At 41.6% G+C, this 20,023-nt stretch overlaps 1 protein-coding gene across 1 annotated transcript; it reads right to left on the bottom strand.

Annotated features, from left to right (window-relative positions):
- Nucleotides 1-4,247: 4,247 nt before the first annotated feature.
- On the bottom strand, nt 4,248-13,608 carry LOC116059208 (ras-related protein ORAB-1). Its single transcript, XM_031312161.2, has 6 exons — nt 13,390-13,608; nt 11,360-11,432; nt 10,297-10,392; nt 10,103-10,198; nt 7,683-7,814; nt 4,248-4,855 (listed from the first exon to the last, which is right to left on the bottom strand). Exons 1-6 carry the CDS (start codon nt 13,401-13,403, stop codon nt 4,658-4,660), a joined length of 609 nt encoding a protein of 202 aa, XP_031168021.1. The 5' UTR covers nt 13,404-13,608; the 3' UTR covers nt 4,248-4,657.
- Nucleotides 13,609-20,023: the final 6,415 nt, after the last annotated feature.

Here is a 20,023-nt window from a genome sequence, read left to right on the forward strand (position 1 = left end):
AGTCTTTAAAACTCTTCAGATGTAAAGTTATTCTCTGTCAAAGTGGCGCCAAAATGAATGGCAGTCAATGGGATGCTAACGGGAGGTGATGGCTTGTTAGCATCAAAATGGCGTCATAGGCGCTACGCTTTCTCAGACTGATCTCACTAAGTGGCGTATGTATGACACGCCAATTCGTATGCAATTTTTGCGTGTTATCAAGACGCATAATCACTTTTTAGCGTGTTTATCAACGCCGTTTGGCCTCCATTGACCTACATTACGTGTGAAGTATCACAGGACTTTCACCCAGGAGAGCCGCTGACTCTCTCCACACCCCACCTCTGGCTCCTCATGCCACTGTACTCTCTCTGCTGTAGCGTCCCTTTTCACTACTGTTTAACTTATTTTACTATTTATTTAAATTTATTTTATCGTTATTAATACGTACTGTGTGTATATGTTTATACTTATGTTTATATTCTTTTTATCCTTCTTATATTTGTATGTGTGACATGCTCCAACAACACCATGACAAATTCCTTGTATGTGCAACGTACTTGGCAATAAAGCCCTTTCTGATTCTGATTGATTACTTTTTATGCCACCCATATTAGCTGTATTTTATCCATTTATTGCAAAGTTGTGGCCTTGCGCTATGCATTCCTATGCAACGTGTCACTTTAATTTGATATTGGTTATTTTAGCCTCCTGGACTGTCCTCCAGGTATGTAGCGATCAGATTTTTTTATCTGCCTGTGTTAAGTGTGATCCCATGTGGGATACCATATGTGTATATACTAGCTGTGTGTTTTTGTTGTTGTATTGTGTTGATGTCCTGTCATGAGCACACTGAAGCAAATTCCTAGCAACTTGCACAGAGTTGTATGGCAATAAAGTATTGAATCTTGAATCTTACTTACAGCTGTGTGTGCAGGAAGGTGACAGCGCCCCCAGCTGGCCGGGAGCTGTAACTACACATCACACCATCAGGAGAGGACTTCCACGTTGGAGTTCATGTGTGAAAACCATGACGTAACGAAGGCAGAGCAGTGAGAGTAATGTACATTTAAAGGTGCATTTAATAAACCCTTAATCAAAGGATACGTTCATATCTTTTTTTCCGGTCTATTTTTATACAATATTGCAATAATATACAACTAATACAGATACTTTGTTGTATATTAGGGGTGGGGGAAATGTATCGTGAATAAATAAATGTTCTTCCTTAAAATACAGGGGGCATGAGTCAGTACACCCCTATGTTAAATTCCCATAGAGGCAGGCAGACTTTTATTGTGAAAGGCCAGTTATTTCATGGATCCAGGATACTATGCATCCTGATAAAGTTCCCTTGGCCCCCACATCATCACATACCCTTCACCATACCCCCACATCATCACATACCCTTCACCATACCCCCACATCATCACATACCCTTCACCATACCCCCACATCATCACATACCCTTCACCATACCCCCACATCATCACTTACCCTTCACCATACCTAGAGGTTGGCATGGGGTACTTTCCATATAATCATCTCTCAATGCAAATCAGACCAGCTATTAGGCTAACTGACATACAACCATGCCAATCTCTAGGTATGGTGAAGGGTATGTGATGATGTGGGGTATGGTGAAGGGTATGTGATGATGTGGGGGTATGGTGAAGGGTATGTGATGATGTGGGGGTATGGTGAAGGGTATGTGATGATGTGGGGGTATGGTGAAGGGTACCTTCAACAAAGCTCTCGAGCTACCGGTAGCTTTCGAGCAGGTTTCCGGTAGCTCGCCAATAGGTTGAGACTCAAAATGACCAGGATGTTAAAAGTGAGGTAGCTAACTTTTGTGGGTCATAGAAGTGTTAAGTGGTAATGTTTTCTTGGACCCTGATGGGAATATTTTTTAGTAGAGATGCACCGATTACAACTTTCTAGGCTGATTCTGATTTCTGATTTTCTTTGAGTTAGACCAGCTGATACAGATTTTAGCCGATTCTGATTTCATTTTTTCTAACCACTTTACAGCACACAAATATTTATTTTCTATCTTTTCTTTAATAGAGCATGTTTTGAACAGATAATGGATCACTATAAAATAGAACTATATAAATTACTCCTGGTGTGGGACATTCACACACATCTAAAGAGCAATGTTAGAACCATTTCCTTCTTTTCACATCCAATATCCAACTAAAGAAATGTGATTTAGGTTTTTGGTGTCGTCCCTCCACGCCCTACTTTCTCCTTGCAGGTGTTGCATATTGTAAACTTGTTATCTTCTGCACACACGCTGAAGAATTCCCAAACAGCTGACATGTTGCAGGTTAATTCACCAGGTTCCTACATGTGGGAGAATAGCGCCGACACGCCTTCACACCGCGAGCGGGTACGCACCACACGGCGGAAAAGTTGAGAGAAAGGACAACGAGACGCTGTGGCGTCCGTGCTGTGGCGTCCGTGTGTGCGTGCGTCCTTGAAAACTGTAACTGGTATAACTTATGTTGTCAGTTAATTGGAGCGTTGACCAACATGAAATCACCATATGTCAGACTGACCTGCCGGTCGCCGGTCATGGCCGAGCACGTGAAAACCGGCCAATTCCGGTCACCGGCCGGTCTATCGGTGCATCTCTATTTTTTAGTAACGTAGCTAACTCTGTGGGCTAAAAGAAGTATAAAATAGGCATCCACCTTGACATGAAGTGAAGATTCTTTCATAAGCGTTGAGTATAGACCTTTTTCACGGCAGACATGTTGACATGTCATAGTAGGAAAAGCACAGGTGTATTCAAACCCATTAATGATGGCTGTATTACACTTAGGAGAGGCTATGGTATTGTGCATGCTGACTCACTGAAATACACCACCATTTCTGGCTGAGGGGAACCCATATTAATGTTAGAAAACCTCATAAAGTGAAATGTTCATGCCATGGGACCTTTAAAAAGCCTGAATTAAAAAGGGTAGTCTATTCCTGTTTGCGCTCCGGTGAAAATACAAGCTGCAGCTGGAGAAATCTAGGCCAAAGATCATCATTCCTCTCAGCTTAAAGTTCGCTGAAAGAAAACAAAGGTCGTACTGAGAACCGTAGAAGTGTGAAGAGAGCAAAAAAAAAAAACCCACACGAGGACCAACAGTTATCAAAGATCTCCTTCATTGTTTTAATAGTAGACACTGTGCCACAAAAATGTCATGTCCGCAGCCACAAATCACGTGCCGAGAGTACTAATTCCAGCTATTTTATCATGTCATTCGCTTCACTTGCTTTCTCTACACATTTTTTTTTTTTTTTTTTGCAAATCACTCCTTACATTTATGTATAAATATATACAGTTTATAGATTATTCTCGAGCTGGGATGGTGGTTTTTTTGTGTCTCGTCTCTTCTCTAGGTTTGTGGTTGTGCCGTTTTTGTCGTAATGTCGAGGAAAAACATTAGCAGAGAAAAAAAAAAAAAAAACACTCACACACTCACTCACACACACACACACACACACACGCCTGACGTCACGTCTCCCAATGTAGCACATGCTTATTGTATTGTGAATACCAGCAGAGCACACACACACAAGAGCCGAATATATAGATATATACAGGAATGTTAAACTGCTATCATACAAAGTGGACTCTTTAAAAAGTAAGACGTCCCCGGACGACTGTGGGCATATGAGGGGGCGGGGGGGTATGCCGACAACACAAGAGCACCGAAGGCATACGTCGTGTTAAATCTCCTGCCACAAAAGGCACTGGCACGTTTTCTCGTCTTTTTTTTTTTTAAGGGGGATTTGGGGGGGGAGATGAGTGGGTGACACTGTGAAGTTTAAAGCAAGTGACATTTCCTGTCTATTCTCTTGTGTAGTTTGAGAGCAGGAAGCCACTCGCTTCTCGACTGCATCCTGACCGCTCACATGCGCAAACCGAGAGGAGGGGGGGGAGCATGTGATCCGCTCCGAACATGCATGATATGATGCTGGTTTTTTTTAAATTTTTATTTATTTAAGCATGTGCTTCATTCGAAGTGCTTTACCGATCCGTATATCTGAGGAGATTTAGGGGCTCGGGCGGGTGGGGTGTGGGGTGTTGGGGGACGAAAAAAAGTCATGCTGTTTTTAATTTTTATACACAGCTTAAAATAGCTGTTTTTTTTTCTTCGGTTTTTTGAAAAAAAGTGACTAATTTGAACCAAAAAAAGGAAGGAAGAGCGGGCGATAAAAACCAAAAAAAACGTCAACAAAAAAAGCTGTATATGTGTGTTTTCACTTTTCATTGGTTAACTTCACACACTGTTAAAAATTGTATACATTTTTGTTTTCGGGGTTTTTTTCCAGTATGAGTGTGTTTTGGTGAAGTAAGAAGAAAAAAAAAATATATATATAACAGAACCGCCCAGTGTGTTTCTGTGGGTTATGGATGGATGGGCTTACCGTCCTATTGCTGACTCTCAAAAGGGTGGGGTGGGATTCTGGTGTTGTAGCTGCACACACACTTACACACCGGTCCATATAAAGTCTTCCTCCTCTCTCTCTCTCTCTCTCTTTCCCTCTCTCTCTCTCTCTTTCCCTCTCTTTCCCTGTGGAGCATGGTAACATTGAGACTGGTCGTGGGCTCGGGGGTGGATTCAGGTCGTGGCTGGGTTGTTTTTTCTCTCTTCTTCCCTCCCCCCTGGGAGGGGTCTCAGCAGCAGCCTCCGGACGAGGTGTTGACCGGCTTGCTCTGGATCTTGACGTTGGACTTCTCCGAGGAGTTGGCCGTGGCCCCGGGGCCCATCCTCTTCTTGATCTCCGCCGCCATGGTCATGAAAGCTTGCTCCACGTTAGTGGCGCTCTTGGCGCTCGTCTCCAGGAAGGGGATTCCCAAGTTGTCCGCAAATTCCTGGTGAGCGGGGGGGGGGGGGGAACAAAATAGGAAGGAGTTAAAATCGATGCAAACTGAGAAAGCTGCTGAGCAGAGCATGTGAGCGGAGTGCAGAGGTGGAGGAGTTTCTGCTCCTCCCTCACAGATGCTGAGTTACGATCCACAGTGTATATAAATAGAACTGTTTACATTGGACTCGCCCGTCCAATGTAAACACAGATAAGAAATTCTTCGCTTACGAGGATAAGTCAGATCATTGGCAGAGGTCATTTTACACCAATGAGGACATTACATTACATGACTTCAGCTAATAAAATACTTCAAACACTACACAGTGTACCTTTAAAAAGACGTATGCTGTCGGTGACAGCGAGGCGCAATGACTTATGGGTAATCTTGCTCGTGAGCTTCAGGCGAAGTGATGAACCGACACAGTTCGCAGTAGTTCCCTTTGAACGGAGCACGTTTGCTCCCTACGGTTTGGGATCTTAACATACAACTTAACATGGCGGAGACCCTACGCCACGTGTCAAACTCAAGGCCCACGGGCCAAATCCGGCCCCTCACAGATTATGATCCGGCCCGCATATCAATTTAGGTTCACAATACATATTGGCCCACCTAGTTTTTGTCGCTTTTTCTGACGTCATTTTTTTTGACGATTTGTCACTTTTTCCCCCGACGTTTTCGGGCCCTTTTTTTGCTATGATGGCTGAGGAACTTTTTCCTGACTTCTTTAGGACTTTATGTGGACCAAACTATAAGTGAGAAGACTATATATATAAAGCATATCAATGAACTAAACATGTCTGGCCCTTGACGTGATTCTTATTTTCCAGTGTGGCCCTTCAGTGAAGTTGAGTTTGACAACCCTGCCCTACGCTGTCCACTTCCTGGGAACTACTAGGCCATCGGAACGCACCCACGAGATGTTCCTTACCCTCCGCTCAATATCGCCTCGTGCTCAACTACGATTTCAGGGGCAGGGTTGGAATTACATGGAGCCAGTGGGAGCTGAGCTCCCATAGAGAGAGGATGAGCTCCCATGAAAGCAGTAAAATCATACACCTGTGGGGGTCTCTAAAAATCATCAGCACCATTATTTAAATCACAAATAAAGGACTTTTCCCAAACACACGGAGCTCTGAAGCAGACCTGTGCGTCTCTTAGCGTCCTCTCTCGCTGTAGAAACAGAGACGAGCAGCGGCTCAGACCACGGAGCTGCTGCAGCCTTCCGTGGTCTGTACAGCTTCAGGTTATAAAGGACGCGCTCTGCTGTCGACATGCTGCAGCAGATGTGTCCCGTTTGTGCTCCGTGTATTTCTGCTGTAGTTTCAGGTTTCCACCTTCGATGTAGAGCAGCGTTCAGCCTCTTCCCTAAACTTTGTCTCATTCAGAGACCAGAGACCCAAACGGGGCTCTGAGTCTGTCAGGAGGTCTGAGATCTACCGTATCAGCAGAACAATCATGTAATGCACAGCAGACTATGATGCAGGTAGATTATTTTCTGAAATATAGTGACTTTATTCTTGTAATTGCCTATTATAACTTTATTTTTCTCAAAATATCACGAGTCCTCCAAATCTCAGAGAAGACAGATGAGTTATATTTTGAATGTGCACAAAGTTTTGAACATGAGCAGAAATCTTGCTCAAACATCTGAAATATTACAGTCCAGGAGTTTATTAATTCATTAAAATGAATTCATGTGTCATTGAGGTGAATAATTGTCATATGCACATTTAAGGAGGTTACTTCCTCAACAAAAGAGGAGGGAGTAGTAAATGTGCTAGGCTGCATGTGTGCTGACTCAGATATAATTAGGACAGTCGATCTACAGGAGAATAAATAGCAATTCAGAATGCCTGAGAGCCATATTGTAATATATTCCATTATGTTTTTATATTTGGATTGTAATCTATGTTTCCCTTTACATAAAGATATTTCCAGCATACATTGATGCAGAAAAAGGTAAATAGGTGCATACAAATTCACCTGAATGCAGGAAATGAAATGAAAATTTGCTGCTCATGGACAACTTTAAAGATGAAATCATAATTCGAACCCTGTTCAGGGGCCTCATTTATCAACCGTGCGTACGCACAGATGTGTGTGTAATGCGTAAGTACATCTCCACGCAAAGTGTGGAATTTACCAACTTGTACTTAGGCCTCCTGCACGCTGCCTGCGTGGCGTGAGTGTGTCAGCTGCGTGACGTGTCCATTTTTATTTTGGCTCCCGTGTTAACAGGTTAGGCTCGATCGGCTGTGCATGCTAGTACCGACACCTATTTTTTTTGGAAGCGTTTCCAGGCAAAATAGAATACGAACAGATGTTTATATGTCATTTTGACACGAATACATATTAATAAATGACATGTTGAAAAAAATAAAAAAATAATAAATAATTATTGATTTTCAAATATTGCACCACCTGTCAATACAGAACGAAATATTCTGTAGCCTATTTTGCCATCAGATCAGTATATATTTATGTTTAACGTGAAGTATACTCCTGCTTTTATCAATAGGAAACGTGTCAAGACACGTTTCTGGTGTGCAAAGACATAGAAAACGCCACGCAGCCGCCATGCGACAGAAACGCCACGCTCACGCCGCGCAGCCAGTGAGCAGGCGGCCTTACACTTAGGAATGCGTGTAAATGCAAGCACAGCTCTGGCCATGCTTACGAACGCAGCGCTGTGGAGGAAGGTCTGGCAAAGCGAGACTAGCTAATGCTCAACTCATTATCCTTTTAGATAATAATATATATATATAATAATTCAGATATTTGAATACTAAAGTGAGACCAGTGGATTTTGCGTCTCACCGCTGTGTGTTAGTACCTTAGCCGTGGTGTAATCCACAACCTTCTTTGTTGTGAGGTCACACTTGTTGCCTACTAGCAGCTTGTTGACGTTCTCGCTGGCGTAGCGGTCGATCTCCTGCAGCCACTGTTTGACATTGTTGAAGGACTCCTGAGGGACACGGAGAAGAAAGACAACAGATATTAAAAACCAAATGCTAGAGCTGCAAAGACAAATCGATAAGTTGTCGTCTATTAAATTAATCCCCAACTACTTTGATAATTGATAAATTGGTGCGAGTAATTTAAAACTTGTGTGATGTTGTTCTAGTTTCTTCTCTCCTCTGTGACAGTAAACTGAATATCTTTGAGTTTGTCTGTACAGTCATATGTGCCCTTCCTTTATGTCCTAAGATGCTCTGTTGATCTCATGTTGCTTATATGTTGATTTTAAACCCAGTTCAGACCAAAGATTTGTGACGAGACGAGTTGAAAGCTGCCAGTTCACACCAATGACACAAACTCATTTCTGACTTCCAGGCTTTTTGTAGCTGGACATATCATTTGTTGCATCTATATATGAATGTGGGTAACGTTTGTGATTAGAGCTGAACGATTAATTGCATTTGCGATAATATCGCGATATGTTAAAACGCGATTTCCTAATCGCAAAGGCTGCTCCTCTCTGTGCACTGTAAAAAAAAAATACACTGTTGTGTGTGTGTGTGTGTATACTATATTTTTACTTTTTTAACTGTCTAGTGTGTAATTGTGTGTTGTTCATACTATAAAATGATTTATTGTTTGTCTTTGTTGAATAATACAGAAGACAAAGAGCTTAAAAAAATAATCAAACCGAAATCGCAATATTTGGGGAAAAAAATCGCAATTAGATTATTTTCAAAAATCGTTCAGCCCTGTTTGTGATAGTGAGATGCTCGCTACGGTTACATTGCTAGTGATGAATCGGCGAAAATACGTTTTTGTTTCTCTTTGTCCGAGGCACTCCCTCTCTTCAGTCGCCATCTAGTAGGGCTGCACAATATATCGCTTTTGTACCGCCATCGCAATATCAACTGCCGCAATACACACATCGCGAAAGGCTGCGACGTATCGCGAACAGACACCGCGTTAGTTAAAAGAAAATGACATTTTTTTAACGCTGCCTTTTATATTCAATTCAGTGTTCAATTTGTTCAATAAAAGAAAGTTGGAAATGATTTCCTTTCGTTCATTTGTTGCATTTTAGCAAAATACTGAAAGTAATAAGTAAGCAAAATGCAGAACACTTTAATATCTGTTTATTTATCGCAAGTAATATCGTTATCGCAATACTCAATGTTATCGCATTGTGCATATTCTCCCCATATCGTGCAGCCCTACTCGCTAGCTCGCTCCACCGTTCGTGCTCGTGGGCGCTCTCTGAATTCTGTTTATGGCTTTTTCTACTTAGTTTAGAAAGAATATATATATATATATTTCACCTCCTTGGCTCTGTTTTCTTCCTTTTTGAATCTTTATCTGGTCTATTTCTTGACCAATTAAATTCATCTTTGAGTGATCTGAAATCGATTAATTAAAATTCCGAAATCTCTTCAAGTCTTTATCTGCCTTTTCAATAACTGTCCTGTTAGTCTTCATCTTAGTTCAGTGACTGAAAATATCTTTTATAGCCAAGCTAAACTGGTATTGTAACTGAAATTCCCCCAAAAGCTAACTAATAGATATCAAATAGAATCGGAAATGTAATGTAATCGGAATCAAATCAATTTGGGAAATCATTGGCGATACCCAGCCCTAATAAAGAGTGTTATCAAACCTATTTAAATAATCGTTAGCTTCACTGTGTGTGTGACTTTCTGTGTGTGTGTGTGTGTGTGTGTGTGTGTGTGTGTGTGTGTGTGTGTGTGTGTGTGTGAGAGACTGTGTTCTGGTTTAACAATATTCGTGGGGATCAAAAACCGGGAGTCCAGTATGCTTGTGGGGTCCCGACAGCTTTGTGAGCCCAAAATGCTGGACCCCACAAATTTAAAGGTCTGTTTGAGGGGTTAAGACTTGGTTTTAGGATTAGGGTTAGAATTAGGTTATGGTTAGGGTGAGGGTAAGGGTTAAGGTTAGGCATTTAGTTGTGATGGTTAAGGTTAGGGTAAGGGGCTAGGGAATGCATTATGTCAATGACGGTTCCCCACAAAGATAGTGCCACGCACTTATGTGTACAAACATACACACAGCCATATCAGGACTGTGACACCACATCTGTGGGATTTGAATTTGACCCCACCACATGTGGGACACAGTGATTAGGTCATTAAAACAACCAGACTGTGTGTGTGTGTGTGTGTGTGTGTGTGTGTGTGTGTGTGTGTGACTCTGTGTGGCAGTTTTATTTAAAGAACGTGGGGGAATAAAGAAGCCATACAGCAGTAAGACAAACGGTATTCTTCGCGGAGAAGCACTGACCTGATCCGTCACATCGTAAACTACTATAATGCCGTGAGCTCCTCTGTAGTAACTGGACGTGATGGTGCGGAACCGCTCCTGACCGGCCGTGTCCCACTGAGAAACAAAGCAGAGGCGTCGTCAGGCCACAACTGACACAAAGTTCATGGCTTCTTATCTGTTTACGGCCCCCGATTACGCTGCGTTCTCCTTACAATCTGAAGTTTTATGGTCTTCCCGTCCAGCTCGATGGTCCTGATCTTGAAGTCCACACCGATGGTACTAATGTAGCTCTCTGTGTACGTGTCATCCTAAGATTAAACACACACACCGAGTCACACACACACACACACACACACACACACACAGAATCACACACAGACACACACACACAGAGTCACACACACACACACACACACACACACACACACACACACACACAAAATACATTAGAACAGTAAATATCAGATTCCTTAAGACTTTAACTCAAGTAATATTCTAAAAAGGTGACTTTCACTTCTACAAAAAGCAATTTTCTGGTAAGATACTTGCACTTTTACTCAAGTATTGCTTTCAAGTACTTATAAAAGACTGGTGTATCGTTACATCTCCACTAACAGAGCAGTAACAGTAGTAACAGAGTAGTAACAGAGTAGTAACAGAGTAGTAACAGTAACAGTAGTAACAGAATAGTAGCAGAGTAGTAGCGGTAGTAACAGAGTAGTAACAGAGTAGTAACAGAGTAGTAACAGTAGTAACAGTAGTAACAGAGTAGTAGCAGTAGTAACAGAGTAGTAACAGAGTAGTAACAGAGTAGTAACAGAGTAGTAACAGAGTAGTAGCAGTAGTAACAGAGTAGTAACAGAGTAGTAACAGAGTAGTAACAGAGTAGTAACAGAGTAGTAACAGAGTAGTAACAGTAGTAACAGTAGTAACAGTAGTAACAGTAGTAACAGAGTAGTAGCAGTAGTAACAGAGTAGTAACAGTAGTAACAGAGTAGTAACAGAGTAGTAGCAGTAGTAACAGAGTAGTAACAGTAGTAACAGAGTAGTAGTAGTAGTAACAGAGTAGTAGTAGTAGTAACAGAGTAGTAACAGTAGTAACAGAGTAGTAGTAGTAGTAACAGAGTAGTAGCAGTAGTAACAGAGTAGTAGCAGTAGTAACAGAGTAGTAGTAGTAGTAACAGAGTAGTAGCAGTAGTAACAGAGTAGTAGCAGTAGTAACAGAGTAGTAGTAGTAGTAACAGAGTAGTAACCGAGGCTTTAACAGACACTTACTGCAAACCGGAGGAGGAGACAAGACTTTCCGACACCAGAATCACCGATCAGGAGCAGTTTGAATAAATAGTCACTGTGAGAATAAACACAATATTACAATTAAAACACCTACATGGCATTAAACATCCCATAATATTAGGCCTTTCACTAGCAGAGTTTTTTAAACAAGAACTTTATTAGTCAACTAATGTTTGCACTGATTGTTTCGTCGGACTCTTAATCCTGTTAACTGTGATCTGATTTTGTTTTTATTTAAATAATATAAGTTTTATAATGTGCAAAGCAAAAGTCCAAAATATTGTGTGTGTGTGTCTGTGTGTGTGAGAGTGAGAGTGTGACTGTGTGTGTGTGCGTCTGTGTCCACGTGTGTGTATCTGTGTCTCTGTGTGTGTTTGTGTGTGTCTGTCTGTGTCTGTGTGTGTGTCCATGTGTGTGTGTCTGTGTCCATGTGTGTGTATCTGTGTCTCTGTGTGTGTTTGTGTGTGTGTGTCTGTCTGTGTCCGTGTGTGTGTGTCCATGTGTGTGTGTATCTGTGTCTCTGTGTGTGTTTGTGTGTGTCTGTCTGTGTCTGTGTGTGTGTCCATGTGTGTGTGGCTGTGTCCAAGTGTGTGTGTATCTGTGTCTGTCTGTGTGTGTGTGTGTCTGTGTGTGTGTGTGTGTGTCCATGTGTGTGTGTGTCTGTGTGTGTGTCTGTGTGTCCGTGTGTCCGTGTGTGTGTGTGTGTGTGTGTGTGTGTGTCTGTGTCCATGTGTGTGTCTGTGTGTGTGTGTGTGTGTGTGTGTGTGTGTGTGTCCATGTGTGTGTGTACATGTGTGTGTGTGTGTGTGTGTGTGTGTGTGTGTGTGTGTGTGTGTGTGTGTGTGTGTGTGTGTGCGTGTTGCAATTGCAATAAGATATTTTCCTTATATCGTTCAGCCCTACTAATTAAAACATGGTTAATAAACTCATAAAAACATCAAAGTAATCAATAAACTACTTGTTAGTTATAACCCTTGTTCTAACAACTTATGACAAGCCAAGTAGTGTAGTAATGTTTAACTATGTTGATAAAAACGTTTATTCATTCACAAAACACCAAAAAACATTCTTAGGTTGAGTTTCTCAAAGATCTGAAGTTTTTCCTTTAATTTTATATAATTGTGAACTGAATATATTCGGGTTTTGGACTGTTGGCCGGTCGAAACAGCCATTTTATGGAGTCAACGACTAATCTATTATTCCAAACAATCCATATATTGACCCATACTACATGTGTTAGCTGCTAGCTAGCCTTTACTTAAGTAAAATATATATTTATACTTTTTCGGCTGCTGGTTAAACGACTAATGTATTCATCGAAACAATCGATATACTGACTTATACTATAAATACACGTTAGTTGCAGCCCTGTTGTTGTGAAACAACACTGACGTTACCTAACCACTTAACGTTACTCCACATCATCAGGAGCAAATTCAGTAACTTCCTGTTTGCGTTGGATAGCTAACACCGAAATTACCGATACACCTACAGCAGATCAGTAAAGACATATCGATTAGCTTCGTGATTATTGACAGGACTGTAAACCATCAAACTGTTACGTATTTGCCTAACTATCTCAATAACAAAACCCCCCCAACAGTGTCCGGTAACGCTACGTAACGTTAGCTATTCGGTCAGCTAGCCTACTAGCGTTAGCTGCTAATGCTACTTCCATTCCAGTTGCCATAGTGAGCGCACAAACTCTTGTCGACGGGACATTGAATAATTTGTCGTTTTCATCGGTGTAATATTGACCAGAAAATGTTCACAAACGTGAGTTTAGAGATAAATATCAACGCTGTCATTTGATGGTGCGTACACGCTACCACAGCCCTTTAGCTCCCCGCTAGCTTAGCACCCAAGACAAAGCAGCTGACGTTCATTTTGTACACAGTCGAGCTAACGTTCGCTTAGCTTCCCTGGCTAAGCTAACGTTAGCTTAGCTTCCCCCGGCTAAGCTGACAGCTCAACCGGACCTGTCATTATCGACTTTAAAAATTCACACTTACTATTCAGGATTCATCGTTGACTACGGGTTATAAACTGTTGTTACTGTGAATGCAGCTGGATATCGTCGCAGATTAACCTTAAAGCTGGCTGCGTAGTGAAGAAAATACACCGTTTTGGGTTTTTTTGTCAGGAACTGGCTATACTGGTTGTCGCAGCCAGAACAGCATAATCGAATCAAATATGGCTGTCAGCAGTACATACCCGGACATACCAGACGCTATGAATCATGGGTAGTGTAGTCTTGTAGCAATGGGCGTTAACACAGCAGTCAGGTAAAATAATATTATGAATACGTTTATTTAATATACCAAATGTTTACAGAACAAAGTCACAAAAAGAGTAAAATATAAAATTTATAAAAAAATAAGGCCAAATAGTTTAAGAAGAGCAAGCAATAAGAAACAGTAAAATAAAAACAGAAAAAAAAATAAATGATCGTAAAATGAAGATAAATTATCGTAAAATGAAGTAAACTAAAACTTGAAATGACTATATGTAACTTTTAAATGTTTCGGAAACTGTATAATTTTTCATCCAATGACCATAAATTACCTGTAACAGCAAACTAGTCTAACAGTGAAAAGAACGTTATTTTTATATACTTGTTTAAAATTCATCTGTCCGCTCCAATTCCTTCTGTGTAGACTTAAACAGGGCTGTCCGACAGCAAAGTAAAACTGTGAACATATTCTAAATATAATGTAAATGTAAACTGATATTGTTCTTTTTAGGTGGTCCTTTTTTACCTGTAGACTGTCATCTACTGTAGCTAAAAGGCAGCATGCCTATGTTCCCACAGCCCTATGTTCCCATATTTCTACGATTATTTTCAAAATTAGGCCCTATGTTTCAACATTTCCTTTTTCATAAATTTGTATCAGAGTTTATCCCCCTAACCCAAACCCTAACCCTATAGGGCCTAATTTTAAGAACAATCTTAGAAATGTGGGAACATAGAGCCTAATTTTAAGAAAAATCTTAGAAATTTGGGACCATAGGGCTGTGGGAACGTAGGGCTGTGGGAACATTGGGCTGTGGGAACGTAGGGCTGTGGGAACATTGGGCTGTGGGAACATAGGGCTGTGGGACCATTGGGCTGTGGAAACATAGGGCTGTGGGACCATTGGGCTGTGGGACCATTGGGCTGTGGGACCATAGGGCTGTGGGACCATAGGGCTGTGGGAACATTGGGCTGTGGGAACATAGGGCTGTGGGAACATAGGGCTGTGGGACCATTGGGCTGTGGGACCATTGGGCTGTGGGACCATTGGGCTGTGGGAACATAGGGCTGTTGGAACATTGGGCTGTGGGACCATTGGGCTGTGGGACCATAGGGCTGTGGGACCATAGGGCTGTGGGAACATAGGGCTGTGGGACCATTGGGCTGTGGGAACATAGGGCTGTGGGACCATTGGGCTGTGGGACCATTGGGCTGTGGAAACATAGGGCTGTGGGAACATAGGGCTGTGGGAACATAGGGCTGTGGGACCATAGGGCTGTGGGAACATAGGGCTGTGGGACCATTGGGCTGTGGGACCATTGGGCTGTGGAAACATAGGGCTGTGGGACCATAGAGCTGTGGGACCATTGGGCGGTGGGAACATAGGGCTGTGGGACCATTGGGCTGTGGGACCATTGGGCTGTGGGACCATAGAGCTGTGAGACCATTGGGCTGTGGGAACATAGAGCTGTGGGACCATTGGGCTGTGGGAACATAGGGCTGTGGGACCATTGGGCTGTGGGAACATAGGACTGTGGGAATATTTCATCTACCCAACCGCTGGGTTATGAAATGTTTTACCCATTATGGGTTATTTATATGGAATTTTGGTTATTTTGTGCAACTCATGCACTCATGCGAGTCAAAATCCATCAACCCAACATACATCGGTTGACCCAGCACGTGGGTTGTTTGTGCTTCGAACGTCATCACATCATCACCAGAGTCCACACACCGAGCGCTCGTCACAGCAGAGAACCTGACTGGTCATCCAGCGAGGCAAATAAATAATAAAAGGCTTGTGTACACTAGCTACATGTCTAATTCACATTGTCTGTGTTGCGTTACCTATTAAAGTAGTATCTTTATATTGTCGAGGCTAGTTGGTTGGTTTGGCTAACAACGTAGCTAACGTTAGCCATTTAGCCGTCATCATGGAAGCACGGATAGCCTACAGCTTATCCGTTTGGTCTGAATTATATTAATGAATTAATGAAACAAGTTCATAATGCCCATGGGCATATGGTCATGTTTATTGAGTTCGCCAGGCTAATTTGCCAGCTAGTTTCAAGCTAGCCAGGTGATTCACCAGTTAACTAGTTTACTAGCCAACAGGCTGTCAGTTAGTTGCTTTGCTAGCTATAATATTTTAACTGGCTATAAATGAACGCGCTTGTTTTTCCTGAAGCTTTTAATGTGAAATGTGAAGGCATAAGACAGTGTTTGACTGATTAAAGTATGTAAAAACTGTGAGATAACCTGATATGTTTGACTAAATGTATCTATGTGCATTTATTTAAGTAATGTGGTGACCCACAATAGATAAGAACAAATTCTTATTTAAAATGGCGGCCTGGCAAACGACAAGGGCCACTTGAGTGAAGGGTTAAGAAATATTCAATTCAATTCAATTCAATTCAATTTTATTTATAGTATCAAATCATAACAAGAGTTATCTCGAGACACTTTACAGATAGAGTAGGTCTAGACCACACTCTATAAAGCCCCAACAATTCCAATAGTTCCCCCAAGAGCAAGCATTAGCAGTGGCTATTGCGACAGTGGCGAGGAAAAACTCCCTTTTAGGAAGAAACCTCGGCAGACCCAGACTCTTGGTGGGCGGTGTCTGACGGTTGGGGTTATGACGGTACAGGATGTAGCGTGGCACAGCAGAGCATGGGTGGACGCGGTGGACGCAGCAGGACGTAGCCGAGCTTTGCAGGGAATCGCAGAGCGTAGCAGGGTGTAGCAGGTCCATAGCCACAGCTGCACCCAAGACCCAGGTCTTGGTGTCGCCCTAATCCGAGGCGATGTTCTGGGCGAAGAAGAAACATAAGGACTCCGGGGAGTAAACTCCCCAGAGCTAGGTGAGTAACAAGCACTTCTGGGACAGGATGTGCATAAAAGGAAACAAAAGAAAAGAGCGTGTCATAAGAAGGAACTTCCTCGGCAGTCTAGAATTATAACAGCATAACTAGGAGAGGCACTATATTATTGATTATACGATAGGTAAATCTGATGACTGTAAAGAGAAGCAGAGAAAAGCAGGGGTGCTGTGTCTGCAGCTATACACCCTGCCCCGCCGGTCTAGGCGTTCACTGCAACTCCTCACTCCCTAACTATAAGCTTTATCAAGCTTATTATATATGCAATATATAATAAAAAGTTTGGGAACCACTGCTGTAGACTGTTATACTGACAGTCGTGCCCTGAAGGCTGCTGTGAGAAGCCAGAAATATTCTTGTGAAGTAAAAACATGGACAATTTACATGTATGCAATTTGTCATATGAATTGTATAGGGAGAGAGGGAGGATAGTTTTCTCTATATTTTGTGATGCTAAATAAAATGGCTGTTATCTTCACATTGGATTCCATTCTGCTGCTAGTGTGTATTGCTTTTGCATGGTGTCATCTGAATAGTTAATACAATAGTTATTGTATTTTTGCTTAAGCTCTTTTTGTGTTTGTTTCAGATCGATGGACAGCTTTGTCATTAACACTTTGACAGAGTGGCAGCTGACAGACCTTGTCGAAAATTTAAAGGTAAGAAATATTTGTTTTCCCATCCACAGCATAGCTGAGCTAGTTACTCTACTATGAGGCTGCGGGGTGGCTGTGTGTGTTTGTGTGTGTGTGTGTACGTGCGTAGCTCTGCTGTTGTCATGTTAACATTGTCAGCCTTGAATATCTTGTACAACTCTGAATATAGCACGGTTAGTTAAGGGTGTGTGTGACATGTTTACTGCCACAGAAGCGCAGTGACTGTACTCCGGTACTCTTTTAAATACTTAGATCTCTGCCGCCTTCCGGCCCAATAATAGGAGGATCAACTAAACTACAAACTAACCAGCTGCAGGGCGGGAATTAACTGCACGTAACAGTTAGCATGGGTTTTATTTTAGTTTGATATTGAATGACAAAATCACAGGTATGCCATTCCACATCTTATTGACACCTATGTCTTCCTACAGATGGCGTTGGGGAACTCGCCCTGAGGCAGCTGCCAGCCTTGCTTCCACCTTCAACTTACAAAGATGGCCGTGGCCGCGGTGCGAAAGTGGTTCGCCACACCATTCAGGAATGCAGCTTGGCCTTCATCGACCATAAGCCTGTAAGTCCTCAAGTACATCTAAAGGGGAAACTTTATTCATTTTATCAACATATCTGAGCTCAAGAATGTGTGCACGCACACATGCATATCCAGGTTTGTTTTACTATACTTTTGGGGACAGGCATCAAATATAGCCTGAAAGTATTCGGAAAATAGCCGTTCTACAAGCTTACAACGCGTTGGTCACTATCAAAGCATCCAGCAGTGCCACAGGCTGATTACCTCTGTACCACACCGCACTGATGCAGTCATTTGTTCTAAAACAGGCACCAACAAAGTATTGAGTGCAGAAATTAACATATTTATCAGAAGGTTGACACTTTTGTATTTTAACCCATTAAATCTACATAGCATTTGCAGCCCACCTATCGGACCACCTAACCTGGCTGCCTATCAGCCAGATAGGATAGTCAAATAGGTGGGCCGCACACATTTTCTGAGCATGTTTGTGATGGTTTGGACATTTCAGTTGCCTTGTTTGTAAATGTTTGTATGTATATTTCTGTTGTGTATATTTCTGTTTAGTTATCTCCCTGTTTTTTTCTGTAGGTTCTGTTCCCTGTCTTGTAAATGTATTTTGTGTATTGTGGTCTGTGTATATTTTGTTGTATTTTTCGGTTTCGCATTTCCCTGTGTATGTTCTGCTTCCTTTTTTATTTTGATAGTCTGTTTTCTGTCTTGTCTTGTCTAGTTTTACTTTCTGTGTTTTCCCTCCTTTGTTGATTGTCCTGCCCCGCCCTGATGTGTTTCACCTGTTGTCTCACCTGTTCCTGATTTACTCATCACCTCATGTATTTAGCCTCTGTGTTCCCTTTGTCTCTTGTTAGATCGTCTCGTGTTCTTCCCTGTGACCTGTGTTGTGCTTCCTCGTGTCTTGTTTCAGCTTGTGTTCCTGCCTGTGTTTTTGCCCGTCAGTTATTCATTACCTTGTGAGTTTTCCAGTCTTTGTACTGCCGCTTTTTGTTGAATTAAATCCCTGAGTTATATTCATCTCCTGCCTGCCTGCCTCATCTCTGCGTTTGGGTCCACTATTCCCTGCCTCCACATCACAATGTTTATTGTAATGATAGATCATCAATCGATTTATGGCTTTTTAGGTCAATTGAGGTCTGAATCCTTTTTTAAATTGTTTTCTGTAATGTGAGCTATATGCCATAACCATCAAGACTTAATCAAAAAAGGTTTGGAATATTTCATTATGTGCAATGAAATGTAGACTATTACAGTTCAACTTTTTGTATTAGAGATGCACTGAATCTTTTCCAAATTGTAAAGCTAACTAGACTTTATCATAAAACAATCATTTCTCTAGTGAGGACCAGGAAAATGGTCTTCACAATGTCTATATTTTAATTCTACTGTAGTAGTCGGTAGACATTTGGTCCTTACTCACTCGCACTCTCTCACTTGCTCTCTTGTATTCTTTCTTTTTTAGCCTGGAATAAACATGGTGGAGTACCTCCGTGAGGCCAAGGCATGCAAACCATACCCCTACATCCTGACGCTGGGAAATGATCAGAGCGCATTTCAGGCCTTCGTCATAATAGCTGGACAGGCCCTGGAACAAGAAGCACTGCTTCAGGCCGTTGATGTCTGCTTCAAGGCATTCTTTGTCTTTAACATTAAATACCCAAAGCAGTGTGAACATGTGTGGGATTTCATACCGACTGTAATATATGAAATGCCAGGAGGGGAGTCTAAAATGGTAAAGTTTATTCAAAGTAGAATACTTGCTTGCAAGTAAAGCTAGAGTAAAGTAGAGCTTTTTAATAGGAAATGAATTTGTTCACTATAGACCTGTTGATTGTTGGCTTATTGAATGTTCAGCCAGTTCATTCGTAATTGTTTTGCTCTGAATGTTTTCCTACCTGAGTGATATGAACTGCACCAGTTCCACTATATTGTTGATATTAATTAATGTAATATAATACATTTTTTCAAAGATTCCATTATGTTGATTTGTTTATGTATTGTTTAAGTGTTTATTGCATAATATATGCATAAATCTAGCATGTATTCTGTTCTAGGTTTGTAGTTTAACAGTTTTATAGCTATGGGTAGTCTATTGCAATTTATTTTCTTAAATTGTACTGTAATGTGTTAGAATTAATCTGGCATATGGGTTAATTTTACCCAGAATTTGGGTACACTATATAACAAATATGTAGTTGAATCAACCCAGAATTGTAATTAATTTGACCCAGCATTTGGGTAGAATATTTAACTCATCTGTTGGGTTAAAAATGACCAACCCATCTTGCTGGGTCAAATTAACTACTGCTGGTCTGGTGCAATATTGAT

This window comes from Sander lucioperca, chromosome 4 (assembly GCF_008315115.2).
Source record: "Sander lucioperca isolate FBNREF2018 chromosome 4, SLUC_FBN_1.2, whole genome shotgun sequence".
NCBI lineage: Eukaryota > Metazoa > Chordata > Actinopteri > Perciformes > Percidae > Sander > Sander lucioperca.